Source organism: Trichomycterus rosablanca, chromosome 2 (assembly GCF_030014385.1).
Source record: "Trichomycterus rosablanca isolate fTriRos1 chromosome 2, fTriRos1.hap1, whole genome shotgun sequence".
In the NCBI taxonomy this organism is placed as follows: Eukaryota; Metazoa; Chordata; class Actinopteri; order Siluriformes; family Trichomycteridae; genus Trichomycterus; species Trichomycterus rosablanca.
Window position 1 is genome coordinate 7710644 of NC_085989.1, and position 19788 is coordinate 7730431.

Below are 19788 nucleotides of genomic sequence, written 5' to 3' on the forward strand. Positions count from 1 at the left end.
CAGGGCACATTCGGGTTGAGGTGCTCCCAGGGCACATTCGAGCTGAGGTGCTCCCAGGGCACATTCGGGTTGAGGTGCTCCCAGGGCACATTCGGGTGAGGTGCTCCCAGGGCACATTCGGGTTGGGGTGCTCCCAGGGCACATTCGGGTTGAGGTGCTCCCAGGGCACATTCGGGTGAGGTGCTCCCAGGGCACATTCGGGTGAGGTGCTCCCAGGGCACATTCGAGCTGAGGTGCTCCCAGGGCACATTCGAGCTGAGGTGCTCCCAGGGCACATTCGAGTTGGGGTGCTCCCAGGGCACATTCGGGTGAGGTGCTCCCAGGGCACATTCGAGCTGAGGTGCTCCCAGGGCACATTCGAGTTGGGGTGCTCCCAGGGCACATTCGGGTGAGGTGCTCCCAGGGCACATTCGGGTGAGGTGCTCCCAGGGCACATTTGAGCTGGGGTGCTCCCAGGGCACATTTGGGTTGAGGTGCTCCCAGGGCACATTCGGGTTTGGGTGCTCCCAGGGCACATTCGAGTTGGGGTGCTCCCAGGGCACATTCGAGCTGAGGTGCTCCCAGGGCACATTCGAGCTGAGGTGCTCCCAGGGCACATTCGGGTTGGGGTGCTCCCAGAGCACATTCGAGCTGAGGTGCTCCCAGGGCACATTTGGGTTCAGGTGCTTCCAGGGCACATTCAGGTTCGGGTGCTTCCAGGGCACATTCTGGTTGAGGTGCTCCCAGGGCACATTCGGGTTGAGGTGCTCCCAGGGCACATTCTGGGGTGCTTCCAGGGAACATTCGGGCATTTAATTTGTTGAGAGGGCCCAAAATTTTTGTTTGCACTGGGGCCCATGAGCTCCTAGTTACACCACTGAGGACAAACACAAGTGTTCTTGATTAAGACTTTGCCTTCTTGGTGGACTGTGCTGTGCCATGTAGCATCTATTTTATATATAACTGAACAGATTGGAATTATAAGGTAGTACATTTAAGTAAAATGTTGTGGTACTTGGTATGAAAAGTTTAAGAACCACCGATATAAACGTTTTAGACTAAATAAACCCCGGAACACTGGATGGCGCTTTGACGGGTTTAGTTCCTTCATGCAAAAAAATGAGACACGTCATGCCTGTGAAAGATCAAAACAAGTGCGCATGCGCCGGTGTCTGTTCACACGTCGCCGACTCGCTAGCTGCAGAAAGGTACAGTTTGCTTTTACAGTCAGAATATACTGTTAATGTCAGTGTGTTATTTTATTTCCTTGCATGTGTTTGTCTGTATATTGTTAACTAATTTAACATATCGTATTATATTACAGTCCTAGTGAACCTGTTGTTTATATATTTAGTTCATTGATTGAGTGCTAGTAGCTAAAGTACACGTAAGCGCATACAGGGTTGTGATTTAGCACAACAAACTTCTTCTTTATCCTTTAGTTTTTATATAGTGTAATTAATTTAACGCATTAAATATACATTTCAGCCTCACTTTTTAAATATATACTTTTATTTGCGTTGTTTCAGTGTTCTGTATCTTTATAGCTTGTAATGAGCTACTCTGCATAGTTTGCTAAGCTAAGCATTTATATCATTTTTGAATAACATTTAATAACATACGCTATAATTAACTATGTCCATGTAAAAATAACACATTAGTACTCTTTACACTGGTGTCTTAGTCTTTTCTTTACCAAAAGATAAGACACACTTTTGCTCAGTGATACCATCTCGACTGTAAAATCAACATTGTACGGAACACCGTGATATTACTCTATAAACAGCACATTCTGTCTTGGTATTAAAATATTGTTGTTTTTGCCAGCATTACACTAATTATTGGCCTAAGGAGTAAAGTAGTAAAACAGTATATGTTTTATATGCTACAAAGGTGTATAAAACAGTCAGAGTTAAAAACAATAATTTTTTATGGATATAATTTCTTACAAATGAACAAACCTTGGCACATCTTTACTTTTTCACCAATTCTGGTCACCTTTTTGTAAGTTGGGGTGATAATGCATTAGTTTAACAACTGGAAGGACAGTGGCTTGATGGGTAGCCCTGTTCTTTTACAGCTAAAAGTTCCTGGGTTCAGTTCTGGACCTTTCTGTTGGAGTTTGCATGTTCTTTCTGTGTCTGTGTGGGTGTCCTCAGGGAGCTTTGATTTCCTCCTACAGTCCAAACACATGTATGTTAGGTGAATTGGAGATTCAAAATTGCCCGTGAGTGACGATGTTTGACATTGAACTGATGAATCTTGGGTAACCTGTAACTACACGTTCTTTTATGAATGTAACAAAATCCTATCAAACAAACAACAGCTGGAAGGGGGTCTTGCTTGGATTTTAGGTACTGATTTGTTCAGCTTTGAACAGTGTGCATTGTCTGACTTACAGTATAAGTGTTAACAGGAATCCATATGGCGACTTCTTGTATAGCGCCCTAATTTTGCATTATCCAAAGACTTTTAGACTTAAATGCTTTTTAAAATCTGTATTAGTACCAAGTTAAGGTAACCAGATGTGTCATGATCTTAAATGTTTTGCCCTGTAAGAGACTAATCATGTGCTAATCATTTATTCAGTCTGCCTGACTTCTGTCAGACTTCTGACACGTGATGCTAATAAACATTTTCTTCACAGATGAGGATGCTGCACGTGTTTGCTCTGCTTGCTTCACTGGTACTGGCGGCAACGGGGGAAGATGGTGCCCGTTTGCTCGCCTCTAAGTCCCTGCTGAATCGCTATGCTGTGGAGGGCCGAGATCTTACACTGCAGTACAACATTTACAATGTGGGCACCAGGTACGATTTGCACAGTAGTCTTACTACTGTTCATCAACATGCTTCCAGGGTCAGAGTTAGATATTTTACACATTAACCATGTGTAATACTTTGGATTTACACATACCTGGCTTCATGTGACTATTTGACATGGTAAACCCTTAATTTAAAAAGAAATCCTATTTTTAATTGATCTGGTGGAGTTGATATCTGGTGTGTATCAAACTGATTTTCTGGTAATTACATAATTAACTCGTCCTCATTACAGACTCATTGCTGCACTTACTAGAGGCTTTAAATAAAGGTGACTTACGATTAAGACAATCCAGATGATTAATGGCCATGCTTAATGACCCTAAAGTGGCAACCTGGCTGCACTGGGGCTTGAGCCACTGACCTTCTAATTGTCCTGAACTTTAACTGCTGAGCTACCACAGCCCTCCAACTTCAGATGCTTTCATCCAAAGTGACTTACAATAATATACAGTTCAAGCACCTGACAACCTGCCATTGATGGTGTTTAAACCAACAATCTCTAGTCCAGTTTCTTTACCACTATACTTAGGCCAAAACATTGACTAAATGTAAATATGGGCTATATGACTTCTTTGCTGGTCTTTGGCCCAGTTTCTTTGTTGTTTTTACTACATAGCAATGTTAGAATCTGTAAGGTACATGTTATTCTGTTATTATTTGTTGTATTGATGTACATTTCTTATAATGTTTTAGTGTGGCATTGGAGGTGGAGCTCTCTGATGACTCATTTCCTCCTGAGGATTTTGGCATTGTTTCTGGAATGCTCAATGTGAAGTGGGACCGCATCGCTCCGTATCCTTTTTTTTTAAAAATATGTCAATGCAGACCTATTGGTTTTTTGGTAGTCAACATTGGCTGTTGCACTCTCACCCTTCTAATATAATGTATTGCTACTAGTAGACTAGTATTGGATCTTTATGTAGGGTCAGATATCAGTTCCCAGTTACAATTTAATAAAATGTAAGATGATTTGTATATTCTGCCAGTTAATAGTTGGTCATGTTTCTTAACTCATTGTTTATCAGTGCCAGCAACGTATCTCATACAGTAGTGCTGCGGCCACTGAAGGCCGGCTACTTCAACTTCACCTCAGCCACTGTCAGCTACCTGGCCCAAGAGGGAGGACAGGTTGTGGTGAGTGTCGTCATGTGCTTCTTATTTAGTTTTTTAATTCTCTTTTTACTGTATATTGGTTATAGTGAAATAGTGTTGTTTTATTTTCAGCATGGTTAGTGACATTTATATTGATTACAGTGGCATTGAAAAGAACAGTGGCGAAAACCCTTGGTACAGGTGGATTGTTTTATTTAATTAAGAAACATTTTTTGCTTTTGTTAGGTTGGATACACCAGTGCTCCTGGACAGGGTGGCATTCTGGCCCAGAGAGAGTTTGACAGGCGCTTCTCTCCCCATTTCGTAAGTGGTTATATCTAGTAAACCAACCACACATGAAATCCTTCATGCTTTCAAAATCCCCTGGAAATGTTTGTCATTAGCTTGTTTTTAATACAATTGGTCCAACACTAAAAATCTGTCCATTCTAATATCGCTTTAAAAGCTTATGTACATTTATGTAAATACATTTTCTTTTACTCTATAGATGGACTGGGCTGCTTTTGGTGTGATGACCCTGCCTTCCATCGGTATCCCCCTGCTCCTCTGGTACTCCAGCAAAAGGAAATACGACTCACCCAAGAGCAAGAAGAACTAATAGTGAAGTGGGACAGATGTGTACGTTTAAGCTGAAATGGGGGTGGAAAATATAAAAGGGGTCAAGCAAGGGGTTGGATTTTGAGTAATTTTCAATAATTTTACTACCCATATTGGGGTAAAATAATTAAGGATGAGAGGCTTTGTTTTTGAGTGTGGCTGAGAACTGATGTATTCTGCTGACAGTACTGTCCTACCTTTAAACGTCATTTCATTGGTCATCATTGGCTGCTCAAGAGCCGGAGAATAGTTAAGATATTCCATAACTTACTGTTTGCTTTGGTTTTGTTTTTGTAATTAAGTGTTCACATGCATTTGGAATGTATTCACTTTTTGCCGGTTCAGCCAGTTGAAATAAACATGTGGGTTTTACAAAAAATGCTTGAGATTCTTTGTTAGGAGTAAAAAAAATTTAAATTATGTATTTAGTGTTTGTGTATTTAGTGCGATGACCTTGAAGTAGTTCAAGTTCATTGCATAAGTCAGCGGTTCTTAGTCTCTAGCCTGTGGGCTATTTGCAGCCCATTAATTCGGAAAGCGATTAGTCAGCGTCAGAAGTTGTCTTGCACTTTTGTTACTTGAATGTTACTTTTTTATTGGTAGTATTGATTTAAACAAAGCATTAGTGACTCTTAACAGGTAAAGATTTATATAAATCTTCCAATGTAATTGGATTGCAGATTCGGATTGACCCGTGTGCCTCTATGCACAATTAATTCAGCAGTCTAAAAGATTTGTTCCAGTTAACATGCAGGAGAATTCTGAACCGAATGCTTGTGCATGCATGTGCTTGCACTTAGTACTACAAAAGATCCTTTTGATTATAAATATACTGTATGTTACACTAACAAACACTTTGTAGTGGGGTGTTTTTTTTACCAAATTAACAAGGATTTAGCATTTTAAATAGGTCGTTATAACCTCACTTTTGTTGCCATTATGATCTTATTATGGCAAGTGTTTTCCACATTCTTATGAAAGATTAGAAGAAGCATTTGGGTCTTCCAAAATGCTCCTAAATTTTGTACGTCTTATTACTGTATATGCACGTCACTGTCAACATTCCCTATAGGGACTGAGATTTCTCTGGATTCCTTTATTCTTTTACAATCTTTTCACCATGGGCTTAGAGGCTGCTGTAAAAAGAAGTCAGCAGCTGTAGTTATCCATAATAACTACTAAGAATGTACTGCCAAAATGATGAACATTTTACACCAAATTATCAATCTTAAGTTACTATGGTAGACTGTCATTCTGTGAACCCATGATTCTTTTATTTTTTTTATAATGTACATTGTGTTCCAGTCATGTCACAGAAAAAGAATAGTTGCAAAGTAATTAACATTCCAATAACTACGATGACATGTCCCGAACACTACAGATGCTGTGGATAATAAAAGCGCTGGAGTATTTCTTTACAGGAGATGGTCAGGGCTCAGTGTTTGGCGTTAGGAAGTGGAAGAGGAGGTCTGGATTTAATTCGTCTCTCTGGAATCTGCTCATATATGGCAGAGGCAGAGTTGTCTGAAAGCAGCTGCTCTGTCTGGTTGAGGCTGATGTTCTGGGGTAACGTCGTCATTGGTGAACCACCAAAACTCTGAGAAGAAATATAGAATAAGAATAAGGAGAGGAGGAGAATATAGGTAATTTTTTGGCACTGGTTACAATTGAACTGTGATTATACTGCATTTTTAGCCAAAACTATGCTTTCTAACCACTGAAAAGCATAAAGGCTTGTTTCATATTTGCCTAGATGACGCCCAAGCATTTTGGAATGATGTTTCGTAGATGAATGTCCCATTATATCAGGCATAAATCTAACTGAACATTCCACTCTAAAAATAAAATGTGATTGTGTGCCTCCAGAGTTGCTCTTGTGGCATTTTCTTTCCATTTTTAATAATGAATTTAATGGTTCTCAGTTTGTGTTATATTTATAACCAAACCCTGGTTGATAGTTTCCAGAACTTTATCCCAGACTTGTTTTGACTGCTTCTTGGTCTTAAAGATTTTGTTTGTTTATGGGAATGTTCTACTTTTTGTCCTTTTTTTCGAATGTTATACACTTAACATTTGTATGAGTGTATGTGTATATATCTAGTCTGGTATTTAATTTAAATACAGGTCAAAGTAAATAAAAGCATTCTTACTTGTGCACCAACATCAAGTCTTGCAGCACTTGCTAATCTAGGTGGTGGTCTTTGGGGCAGTCTAGGAATTGGTCTTGTGGATGAAGTGTTAGAGTTCCATGCACCTGCTCTGACTGGTGGGGAAATCGACATTGGAATGAAGTCATCTCTGGTCCCTCTTATGTTGACCTCTGAGTAGAGGTGATGATTGAACATACTTCCTAAACAGATCAAATACAAAAAATAAATGAAAATAATGTTGCACTCACAGTTACAATGCAGTTCTCTTTAGTGGGAAAATTACGGACCTAGCAAGTTGGTTCAGAAAGTATTGAAGCCCATTGACTTTTTGTGCCTTTTATTACACTGATCAACCATAACATTCAAACCACCTCCTTGTTTCTACACTCATTATCCATTTTATCAGCTCCACTTACCATATAGAAACACTTTGTAGTTCTACAATTACTGAGTGTAGTCCATCCATTTCTTTACATACTTTGTTAGCCTGCTTTTACCCTGTTCTTCGGTGGTCAGGACTCTCTCAGGACCACTACAGAGTAGGTATTATTTAGATGGTGGATCATTCGGCGCACTGCAGTGACACTGACATAGTGGTCACTGTCACTGCTGGACTAATCCACCAACCAAATACATCCAGCCAAGATCTCAAAGATGACCAACTCAAAGAGCAGCAATAGATGAGCGATCGTTTCTGACTTTACATCTACAACAGTGGACCAACTAAGTAGGAGTGTCTAATAGAGTGGACAGTGAGTGGACACTGTATTTAAAAACTCCAGCAACGCTGCTGTGTCTGATCCACTCATACCAGCACAACACACACTAACACACCACCACCATGTCAGTGTCACTGCAGGGCTGAGAATGATCGAACACCTAAATAATACCTGCTCTGTGGTGGTCCTCTGGGGGTCCTGACTATTGAAGAACAGCATGAAAGGGGGCTAACAACGCATAAAGAGAAACAAATGGACTACAGTCAGTAATTGTAGAACTACAAAGTGCTTCTATATGGTAAGTGGAGCTGATAAAATGGACAGTGAGTGTAGAAACAAGGAGGTGGTTTTAATGTTATGGCTGATCGGATTCTGGCAACATGAAAAAATACCTAATTATGAAGATAAATGAGGATATTTGAGGAGTCACGCCTTCTTCTATTAGTATTACCCATTCTTTTAATTTCTCTTAATTTAATGCTCCTCACAACTTTAACTTTTTCATTTTTCTCTTTTCTTTTATCTCTTACCTGAATCCTCTGCTGTTTCATTCTGCCTTCCCATAGCATGAAAATCATTTCGGTTATCACGAGTGCATGTGTGCAGAGTCTCTTCATACGTATGCATGGGTTCCAGTTGCCAGTACTTTTGTTCAGCAGCAGCACTGGAAGACCACTGAGAATCAGCAGCTGCTGATGCCCCAAGTACACTACCATTAACATCAGGGATGGAGGAAACGTCATTCATATCACTGATGGAAGAAGCTGTAGCTGCCCGGGGAGGTTTGTTTACACGGGCATATGGGGCATCCACTGGATGGGCCACATCTCCTCCTACACGTAGATCTGCGTTGCTGACCGCTGGCTCTTCTGTGCCATTCTGAGGACAGGAAAATAATTTATATTAATTAATTTATTATAATAATCCTGAATACATCTCTCACTGATATACTGACACTTGTTAAATATTTGCATTTTTAAAATAGTAGATAACTAGATATTTTATGTTTGTGTTATACCTCAAATTTAGATCTGTTATCTGTATCTTCTTCAAGAGGAGGTTCCATCTTTGGTATACTCATGCACTCTATGAGAGATTTAGTCTTTCTTAGGGGCTTCTTTACCACTGCATACTGTGCTGACTCAGGGCCAGTATGGGCCACTTGGTCTGTAGATTCTGTTGCATCATCTTCAATGATCGAAGGTGGAATAGATGCTATTTTTTCTTTACTTTCATCACCTCTTTCTACTGTTACCTCCAGCTTTGTTCTGTCCTCACAGCTTCCATTTGCCTACAGTGAAAGAGAGACAGTGTATGACAACAATTCTGAATCAATGTTAATGTCAATGTTAATTTATTTATGACTTATGTAATATGAGTTATTATTTAAGGTCAGGGCACTGTGCAGGTCACTGGAGTTCAACCTCATCAAACGTTTCAGTCCATGAACTTCACTTTTTTGCCTATTTCACAGTCATGCTCAAACTGAAAAATGCCCCATATTGTTGCAACAAAGTGGTTAAAAGCATTTAATTAACTTTATGTATTTTATGATTTTAAACACCTGTTAGCAACATGGACAATCAGGAAGGTGTCCACATCCTTGTTGCCAAATAGTGTGTATGTAAATATAGTGGCAATAGAAAACCTTCACACCCTTTTGAAATCCTTGCCTTTTGTCACATTATACCATAAAAATATGAGAACATTAAGTATTTTACCTTTTCCCAGCTGTATTTACACATTATAACCCTAATGAAAGTGAAAATTACACTTCTTAAAATCTGATAAATTGTTTTAATTAGTAAAATACCTTGTATCAATATTTTACCAGCTCCTAAGAGTAACCATTATAAACTCAGGTACAACCATTCAGCTTCCGGATCACACATATAACTGACCCACACCTGACATCAATTGTAATGGTTTTGTTGGAAAGGTGCCTTCTAAAGGGATCAGTGATAAAGTTGTGGAAAGACACAAGTTAGGAGAGGGGTATAAAAATTAGCTTTAATTAACCCTCTGAGTACTGTTTAGAGTGGAAAGCATATGGCACCACCAACACCTAGCCAAGATCAGGCTTTCCTTTTAAACTGGATGACCAAGCCAGTAAGATATTGCCCAGGGAAGCTACCAGGTGGCCAATGGCAACTTTGAAGAACTTATAAGTCTTTTTTGTTGTGCAGTGCCCCGGGTGAGTACCCAGTAAGAAATAAGTATTCTGGCATCATATGTCTGCAAAAAACTGGACCGGACCTCACAGCCTGGTATCATGCCTTCAGAAAAATAGCAGGTTTGCCAAGAGAGGAGTTGGCAAATCTGAAAGGGAGAAAACTATATAGAAAAACTTCCACCTGTAGTAAATTAATACTTACAAGGTGCAGGTGAGTGTCAATTAAGAGGAAAAGCCCTCTGTGCCCCCTCTGCCAGCCAAAATGGCAATGCAGAAGGACACAACTCTTAACATCACTGCCTCACTGCCAAATTCATTCAGCGGATGAGTTTTGACATTTAAATAATTGGTTTGTAAAATACATATATGGATTCTTTTTGCATACAAAAAGATCCAAGGTTGCCTAGAGGGTTGCCTAATCTATATTGAATACCTACAAATAGCACCCATATAATAATTTCACCTTGTACTGTTGCTAAAATTATAGTCATTATAAATAGGGACCCTTTATCATCAACAGGAAACAAGGGCTTAAATCCACAAGAATAATAGAAATGCAGGACAGAGATTGTGTTTGTGTATGAACGTGCCCATGCTTGTGTAGACTGGAGCATACCTGCATACAGGGCACAGTAAGAATTTCATTGAAGGGCCCCACAGGATTCTGGGTATAGTACTTAAGAAGATCCTCAAGACTCCAATGTCTGCTCTTTTCCCCAACAATCAGATACCGGCCTTCTGTTCCAGGCACATCAGTTTCCTCCTCTATGATGAAGTGACGGCACTTATCTGCACCTCTGGTAGCGAATAATATTTTAATGCGTGTAAATGAATGTAAACACACAGCTTCAAAGTGCATGTCTAAGCACATACCTGTAGGAAAGTACGAAGCCAACCTTTGACTCGCTGAGCCTTAACAGGAAGCAGCCCTGCGGCTTATCCTGCAAAAGCTGCTCTGCCTCCCTGAGAAAGAGAAAACAAGAGACTATGTAGGCAGTGAAAACAGGTCACCTTCCATAGAATGTGCTATATACAGAGTGCAAATGTGGTTGGACACCTGCGGTAGTGTGTGTGTTTGTGTGTGTGTGTGTGTGTGTTTGAGAAAGAACCTGCGAGAAGCAAAGCCATGGAGCCAGCACGGTACGGGTTTTGGCAGCCGAGGCAGCTGTGTTCTTTGAAACCACAGCAGATTATGTGCCTGCAGAGATGGAGTCTGAGCATCCAGGGGCCCTGCAGGGCTCAGCACTTGAGATGGAGCAATTCGCTTCACTTCCTGTCAGAAAGCAGCATCATTATTTTTCTATTTTTAGAGCAGAAATTTTGAAACTATGTTTCTCAGATAAACTTAAATCATTTATTCAGAAGTCAAAAACCATAGTTCTATGGGGCAAAATGAACCCCAACCATGTAAACTATGGAGGTAGGAGCATCACGATATTGGGATACTTGTGGTTTTTGAAATTTACACAAACATAAGGCAAATATGAAACTTTTAGAGACATTAACTAAAGGTGAGGATTAAACTTAGGTCCCTAGGACCCATGTTGCTGTTCTGAACTCGGTATGATGCCAGGTTACCACTGTTGGGCCCTTAAGCAAGGCCCTTAACCTTTTATTGCTTAGACAATATACACCGATCAGCCATAACATTAAAACCACCTTGTTTCTACACTCACTGTCTATTTTATCAGCTCCGCTTACCATATAGAAGCACTTTGTAGTTCTACAATTACTGACTGTAGTCCATCTACTTCTCTACATACCTTTTTAGCCTGCTTTTACCCTGTTCTTCAATGGTCAGGACCACCACAGAGCAGGTGGCTGTGTTAGTGTGTGTTGTGCTGGTATGGTTGGATCAGACACAGCAGTGCTGCTGCAGTTTTTACATTCTGTGTCTACTCACTGTCCACTCTATTAGACACGCCTACCTAGTTGGTCCACCTTGTAGATGTAAAGTCAGAGATGATCGCTCATCAATTGCTGATGTTTGAGTTGGTCATCTTCTAGACCTTCATCAGTGGTCACAGGACACTGCCCCACGGGGCGCTGTTGGCTGGATATTTTGGGTTGGTGGACTATTCTCAGTCCAGCAGTGACAGTGAGGTGTTTAAATACTCCATCAGCGGTGCTGTGTCTGATCCACTCATACCAGCACAACACACACTAACACACCACCACCATGTCAGTGTCACTGCAGTGCTGAGAATGATACACCACCCAAATAATACCTACTCTGTAGTGGACCTGTGGGGGTCCTGACCATTGAAGAACAGGGTGACATTCATAGCATTTAGCAGCTACTATACAAAGTGACAATTCTAACTGAATACAGTTCAACCAATTCAGGGTTAAGGGCCGTGCTCGCGGGCCCAACACAGGCAACTTGGCAGAGATGGGACTTCCACCAGCAGCTCTCTGATAAATAGTCCAGTACCTTAACTGGCCAACGCTGTACCAATATGAGGATTCTCAAACCATGTTATATGAGTGAAGAATAAATTTGTTTCTGGAATAAATTAAATTATGTTTATTTTTTATTTATTTATTTATTAGGATTTTAACGTGTCAAACACAGTCATGGACAATTTTGTATCTCCAATTCACCTCACATGCACGTATTTGGACTGTGGAAGGAAACCGGAGCTCCCAGAGGAAACCCAATGCAGACATGGGGAGAACATGCAAACTCCACACAGAAAGGATCTGGACCGCTCCACCTGGAAATCAAACCCAGGACCTTCTTGCTGTGAGGCCACAGTGCCGCCCCAATTACGTTTGTTTAATGTTTTCCTTCTGTGTTTTGTTTGATAATCTGAAATCATTCAGTCTCACAAATATGGAGTAACACAATGAATCAGAAAGGATGCAAATACATTTGAAATCACTGTTCATTTGTCCAGGTGCATAACCTATTCACACTAAACAATATGGAATTGTTGGACATTTATAAAACAGTAATGTGTGATTGGGTGATAGTTACCTCTGTTCTTGTCTGATTGTCCTGGCTGTCCTGCACTTTTTCTGACGGAGTGACAGATCGATTTTTAATACTGCGTCTGGGTTTTATTGGTGGTTTCCGGCTACTTGGTGGGGTATTTGGTGCAGTACTGGTTCGAGGAGTGGGTCTTGGTTGTTGGATTAGGTAGGGGCCAAGTCGTTCCTCCCTCTGACAAGATTCCTCATCTTAACACAGACATTACAGTACAGCATATAATATCAGCATATATATATATATATATATATATATATATATATATATATATATATATATATATATATATATATATATATATATATATATATATATATATATATATATATATATATGTATATATATATATATATATATATATATATATATATATATACTGTATATACAGTATATATATACAGTGTATCACAAAAGTGAGTACACCCCTCACATTTCTGCAAATATTTCATTATATCTTTTCATGGGACAACACTATAGACATGAAACTTGGATATAACTTAGAGTAGTCAGTGTACAACTTGTATAGCAGTGTAGATTTACTGTCTTCTGAAAATAACTCAACACACAGCCATTAATGTCTAAATGGCTGGCAACATAAGTGAGTACACCCCACAGTGAACATGTCCAAATTGTGCCCAAAGTGTCAATATTTTGTGTGACCACCATTATTATCCAGCACTGCCTTAACCCTCCTGGGCATGGAATTCACCAGAGCTGCACAGGTTGCTACTGGAATCCTCTTCCACTCCTCCATGATGACATCACGGAGCTGGTGGATGTTAGACACCTTGAACTCCTCCACCTTCCATTTGAGGATGCGCCACAGGTGCTCAATTGGGTTTAGTCCATCACCTTTACCTTCAGCTTCCTCAGCAAGGCAGTTGTCATCTTGGAGGTTGTGTTTGGGGTCGTTATCCTGTTGGAAAACTGCCATGAGGCCCAGTTTTCGAATGGAGGGGATCATGCTCTGTTTCAGAATGTCACAGTACATGTTGGAATTCATGTTTCCCTCAATGAACCGCAGCTCCCCAGTGCCAGCAACACTCATGCAGCCCAAGACCATGATGCTACCACCACCATGCTTGACTGTAGGCAAGATACAGTTGTCTTGGTACTTCTCACCAGGGCGCCGCCACACATGCTGGACACCATCTGAGCCAAACAAGATTATCTTGGTCTCGTCAGACCACAGGGCATTCCAGTAATCCATGTTCTTGGACTGCTTGTCTTCAGCAAACTGTTTGCGGGCTTTCTTGTGCGTCACCTTCCTTCTGGGATGACGACCATGCAGACCGAGTTGATGCAGTGTGCGGCGTATGGTCTGAGCACTGACAGGCTGACCTCCCACGTCTTCAACCTCTGCAGCAATGCTGGCAGCACTCATGTGTCTATTTTTTAAAGCCAACCTCTGGATATGACGCCGAACACGTGGACTCAACTTCTTTGGTCGACCCTGGCGAAGCCTGTTCCGAGTGGAACCTGTCCTGGAAAACCGCTGTATGACCTTGGCCACCATGCTGTAGCTCAGTTTCAGGGTGTTAGCAATCTTCTTATAGCCCAGGCCATCTTTGTGGAGAGCAACAATTCTATTTCTCACATCCTCAGAGAGTTCTTTGCCATGAGGTGCCATGTTGAATATCCAGTGGCCAGTATCAGAGAATTGTACCCAAAACACCAAATTTAACAGCCCTGCTCCCCATTTACACCTGGGACCTTGACACATGACACCAGGGAGGGACAACAACACATTTGGGCACAATTTGGACATGTTCACTGTGGGGTGTACTCACTTATGTTGCCAGCTATTTAGACATTAATGGCTGTGTGTTGAGTTATTTTCAGAAGACAGTAAATCTACACTGCTATACAAGCTGTACACTGACTACTCTAAGTTATATCCAAGTTTCATGTCTATAGTGTTGTCCCATGAAAAGATATAATGAAATATTTGCAGAAATGTGAGGGGTGTACTCACTTTTGTGATACACTGTATATATAGATATATATATGGTTAAAAGTGTGTGGACATCACCTGTTATTATTAAGTTCAAGAGTTTTAAACATTTCTTCAATCCTTGCTCAAAGGTGTATAAAACAAAAAAAACTGAAGTTGGAACATTATGGAAAATGCAAATAAACAAAGACAATGACTTAAATTTTTTTGCAGACAGAATGAACTCAAGATATTACATGTTTTGTCAAGTTAACTTTATTTGATTTGTTAATATGCATCTATTCCTGGACTAGTAATGAGGTAAAAATACCAAATACCACATGATGTTAAAAGCAGTAGCTATGTAGTTAAGGACTAGTAATCAGATTCAGAAGGTTGCTATTGTTGAGCCCCTGAGCAAGGCCTTTAACCCTCAGTTGCTTACATCATGTTCAGTCGTGATTGTAAGTAAATTGGATGAAAGCATCTGCTAAATGATGATTGATTATGTCAAAAATCATTGATCATAATTTGGTACAACAGCAGCATCCATAAAAGGCTCAGTGTGAGGAATTTATTTAAATGTTTAAAAACTACTGTATGTTCCTCAAAGAAAGATTGGAAGAGTTCTTCATATTTCCTCCTTTACAGTGCATAATATCATTAAACAATTCAAGGAACTGGGGGGAATTTCAGTGCATATAAGGCAAGAGCACAAGCCTCTTTCATCCCTCAGATGGCACTGCATCAAGAACATCACTAGCTGATTTAACCACATGGGCAAGAGATTACTTTAGCAAACCTTTGTCAAACAATATAATTTACAAATGCAGAAGTCTTATGTTAACCCTGTCCAGAAGCCTCTTTATGACCCAAATCTGACTACCTTGTGATGTACTTTAAAAATTGGCTATACCTTAAGGCTTACTAAACCCTAAATGACAAGCAGAGGTTGTATTTGCCTAGTGACAAGGATCCTATGTTTTAACCACTGTCCGTCCCATTACTAATCTGTAACATCAAGTGCTACTGGATTCTTAACATGCCCCTGTTAGCCAGTATTTTAAAAAACTTTCATTGTATGGAACAAAAATACTGCAACACACCAGCATTACATGGAAGGAACCCACTTTACTAATTGAACCCATTCTTTTTCCACTTTATATTTTATAATAAATAAGTCAGGTATTAAAGAAGAAGCAGTTTTATCATTGATGTCTATAAGTGTAGATTAACTTTTACCTTGAAGTGTATATACAGCTTAGCTGTTTTTTTTTTTTAATATAACAAACATTATGGCTGCTTTTTAACTAAAACAAATCACACATACATTGACCTGAATCTAAAAATGGCCTGTAGAGCGGAAGTGTTTTAACCACAACGCTATCACAGCCAGAGCATTCTCGAAACTGAAGTTTCAAAATTAAGAAAATCCTATTGCAACACTTAAACTGCCTGTATGTTACCAGAAAAGAGATTAAATGCATTGTGTATGTGCTGCCAAGTGAGGGCCTGACAGGGAAGGAAAAATCCATTGATAGAATAACCTTCATAAGTCGTTCAGTATATTCAAGTAGTCAGCTGACCTCATTCTTTGGGTACATAACGTTGCTGAACCTAGACCTGACCAACTGCAGCAACCCCAGATCATAGCACTGCCCCCCACAGGGGCACTAGGCATGATGGGTGCATCACTTCAGCCGCCTCTCTTCTTACCCTGATGCACCTATCACTCTGGAACAGGGTAAATCTGGACTCATCAGACCACATGACCTTCTTCCATTGCTCCAGAGTCCAATCTTTATGCTCCCTAGCAAATTGAAGCCGTTTTTGCCGGTTAGCCTCACGGACAAGTGGTTTTCTTAAGGCTACACAGCTGTTTAATCCCAATCCTTTGAGTTCCCTTCGCATTGTGCATGTGGAAATGCTCTTACTGTCACTATTAAACATCTCCCTGAGTTCTACTGTAGTTTTTCTACCATTTGATTTCACCAAACGTTTAAGTGATCACCGATCACGATCATTCAAGATTTTTTTCTTGAATTTTTGTTGGACAGTTCTTAACCCGATTTTAGTAGTTTCAGCTTCTACTTAGATGTGTCCTCTGCTTGATGCATGTCAATAATTTGACCCTTCTGAAACAGGATGTGTCTTTCAACATGGTTGTTTAACAAGTGAGAAGCTACTTACTGCATCAGTTAGGGTTAAATAACTTGTTGCCAGCTGAAACATAATCACCCATGCAGTAATTATCCCATGGGAGGCTCTTACCTATTTGCTTAGTTAAATCCAGGTGGTGACCTTTTTTTGGCCAGGCAGTGTATAAGTGGATATTACACAACATTGAAAAAAAAAAACATATACATGAAGGTCTGCACGATGGGTAGCTCTGTCGCCTCAAAGCAAGAAGGTCCTGGGTTCGATCCCCAGGCGGGCGGTGTCGTCCGGGTCTTTTCTGTGCGGAGTTTGCATGTTCTCCCCGTGCGTGCGTGGGTTTTCTCCGGGAGCTCCGGTTTCTTCCCACAGTCCAAAAACATGCAGTCAGGTTAATTGGAGGCACTGGTGAATAGGTGAATGGGTGTGTGTGTGTGTGTGTGTATGTGTCTGCCCTGTGTTGGACTGGTGCCCCGTCCAGGGTGTTACTGTGTGCCTTGCACCCATTGAAAAGCTGGGATAGGCTCCAGCACTAACCCCAGCAATCACCCCCCGCCCCTGGCCGCGACCCGGATTGGATAAGCGATAAAGAAAGTGAGTGAGTGAACATACATAAATGCCTAAAAATAAGAAAAATCATATGTTAGCCTACAGCCTTTTTAAAATTTATGTTATGTTAATAAAATTGCATAAATAAATATTTAAGCTATCATATAATACCATATAAAAATGTATCCTATGGATATATTTAATATATGTACATATACACATATTATTATGGGTATTTCATATATGTTATAAACTTATACCTACATACAGTATATTACATATATCCAGAGGATACATGTATGCTATAATAATATATCCTTTTACATGTAACATACTTGTGTAAAAACCATTATTGATAAAGGGGCATTGTGTCGCCATTTTAAAGATTTGAAGAGACTAATTCATTTCGCAGGTGAAATAAAAACCTAATGTAACAACAGCCCTGTGTGGATAACAGGCATCACATTGACCTTGCTTTTGTGTAAAAATATACTTTTTAAACAGAAATATAAAAAATGTAAAAATATAAGGATTGGAGGATGTTTACCACCATGTCATGTAACCCTCACGTTTGTCTTTTCAATCCTGTGTAGTGATTTACATTATGTAAGCATCATGGGTTTAAATGTGGGATGTTTTGATGCAGTCTGTAGTGTTTTTTGGCTTTGCCATGTTTTTATAATATTATGGACTGTAGAGGATAACACATAAAATCCTTGCAATCACTCAGAGAGGCAAGTTGTTTTTAAACTGACAATTGGTAAGCCTAAACACTTTCTTAAGCATAAAGGACTAGAATCTTCCTGGATTTAGATATTATACCCAAGCCTGTTTTAACTGTTATGTAATGTGTTGCAGGCATAAACTTCCAAACAAATAAGTATATCCATAAACATATCTCTTGATTCATGCTCAATATTCCAGGTACACAAATCCACAAAGTTGAATCAGTTCATCTGGACACAAGTTATCCATAAACATACTTTTTTGTTGTTGTTGTTGCTAAATTAAAGGTGAAAATTGATAAATGAATTTACAAATAACTGCTATCTGTATGTCTGCATTACAAACTAATTTACTTAAATTAAGCTTTAACATACACTCCATAGTAAAATATTCAAACTATTTAAGAACAAAGGGGTAAAATATACAGTACAATAAACTATTCAGCTGTGTAATGTTGCTGAGCAGTTATTTTATTTCTACATTATTCAATCCTGCTTATAGTTCCTTTGATTTTTAAAGTTATAAAACAGCGCTGACCTTTAATTTTTTGGTAGTCAAAGTCCATCTTTGAAAACAGGATGCTGAGGTGCAGCAGCTTGGCATGTGTTCATAACTGTATTTGCAACACCAAGTGTATCTTCATTTGAGTGAGAGTGAGAGTGAGAGAGCGAGAGAGAGAGAGAGAGAGCGAGAGAGAGAGAGAGAGAGACCACAACGGAAGAAATAAAGGGCGTGCATAGAGAACAACGAGAAATTTTCAAAAAGATGTGAGAAAGAGAAATGAAACATCACAAATTACTTTTGATTTAACTTGATTAAATTGAAGCTTTGATTTAACTAGCGCTACACTACACTTATTTAGAATTATATATTTTATATATATATATATTTCTTTCTATATTTCGACTGCTATCAGACTGGGCACGGTTTTACACCGGATGCCCTTCCTGATGCAACCCTCCTGTTTCTATCTTTAACACACTGGCTCATTGGCAGAAGGTCCTGGGTTCGATCCCCAGGTGAGGCGATCCCACAGTCCAAAGACATGCAAATGAGGTGAATTGGAGACATTAAATTGTCCATGACTGTGTTTGATATAACCTTGTGAACTGATGAACCTTGTGTGATGAGTAACTACCGTTTCCTGTCATGAATGAAATCAAAGTGTAAAACGTGACGTTAAAATCATAATAAACAAACTGGCTCATTGGCATCGTGTTTTATGGTGTCCATGCCTGTTCCACATCTGCACACTCAGTGAGACTCTTTGTTTCTGCCTATTCATATGCTGGCATTCTTTGATCTTTTAACTTTTAGCCAGTGCCAAACGTCCATCCAAAACCCACCCGAGTTTTATACTTAAGGCCCTACCTAATTTACGACTGTCAAAAACACATCACGGACCGTGAAATGAGCCTTTTCCCCTGTAATATGCAATTCGCTGTGGAATTCAAACTTTAAGGTTGATGTTTAGTGATGTCATTTGTGTAGCACTTAAGCACATTTACCGGTTAATTTTCAATATGAGGCGGTCCGAACAATCTTACGGTAATTCATTTAGCAATCGGTTAGTCAAAATGTCCAAGATGTCGAAATGTAAAGCAGCTAAAAACACGACTTGGGTAACTGAGTTTGTTTCTTTGAGATGCTTGTTTTAGATTTACAGTGTATCACAAAAGTGAGTACACCCCTCACATTTCTGCAGATATTGAAGTATATCTTTTCATGGGACAACACTGACAAAATGACACTTTGACACAATGAAAAGTAGTCTGTGTGCAGCTTATATAACAGTGTAAATTTATTCTTCCCTCAAAATAACTAAATATACAGCCATTAATGTCTAAACCACCGGCAACAAAAGTGAGTACACCCCTAAG

The 19788-nt window shown here is 39.8% G+C and overlaps 2 protein-coding genes across 2 annotated transcripts; one reads left to right on the plus strand and one right to left on the minus strand.

The window, feature by feature from the left end:
* The first annotated feature begins 1130 nt into the window (after positions 1 to 1130).
* Positions 1131 to 4891, plus strand: ssr2 (signal sequence receptor, beta). The gene is made up of 6 exons (XM_062990009.1): positions 1131 to 1187; positions 2627 to 2787; positions 3496 to 3594; positions 3828 to 3936; positions 4141 to 4218; positions 4403 to 4891. Exons 1-6 carry the CDS (start codon positions 1140 to 1142, stop codon positions 4511 to 4513), a joined length of 606 nt encoding a protein of 201 aa, XP_062846079.1. The 5' UTR covers positions 1131 to 1139; the 3' UTR covers positions 4514 to 4891.
* An 885-nt stretch (positions 4892 to 5776) lies between these two features.
* Positions 5777 to 18473, minus strand: si:ch73-109i22.2 (uncharacterized). The gene is made up of 9 exons (XM_062985423.1): positions 18446 to 18473; positions 12535 to 12737; positions 10664 to 10827; positions 10428 to 10517; positions 10171 to 10351; positions 8400 to 8672; positions 7912 to 8260; positions 6663 to 6862; positions 5777 to 6109 (listed from the first exon to the last, which is right to left on the minus strand). Exons 1-9 carry the CDS (start codon positions 18471 to 18473, stop codon positions 5948 to 5950), a joined length of 1650 nt encoding a protein of 549 aa, XP_062841493.1. The 3' UTR covers positions 5777 to 5947.
* Between the last annotated feature and the right edge of the window lie 1315 nt (positions 18474 to 19788).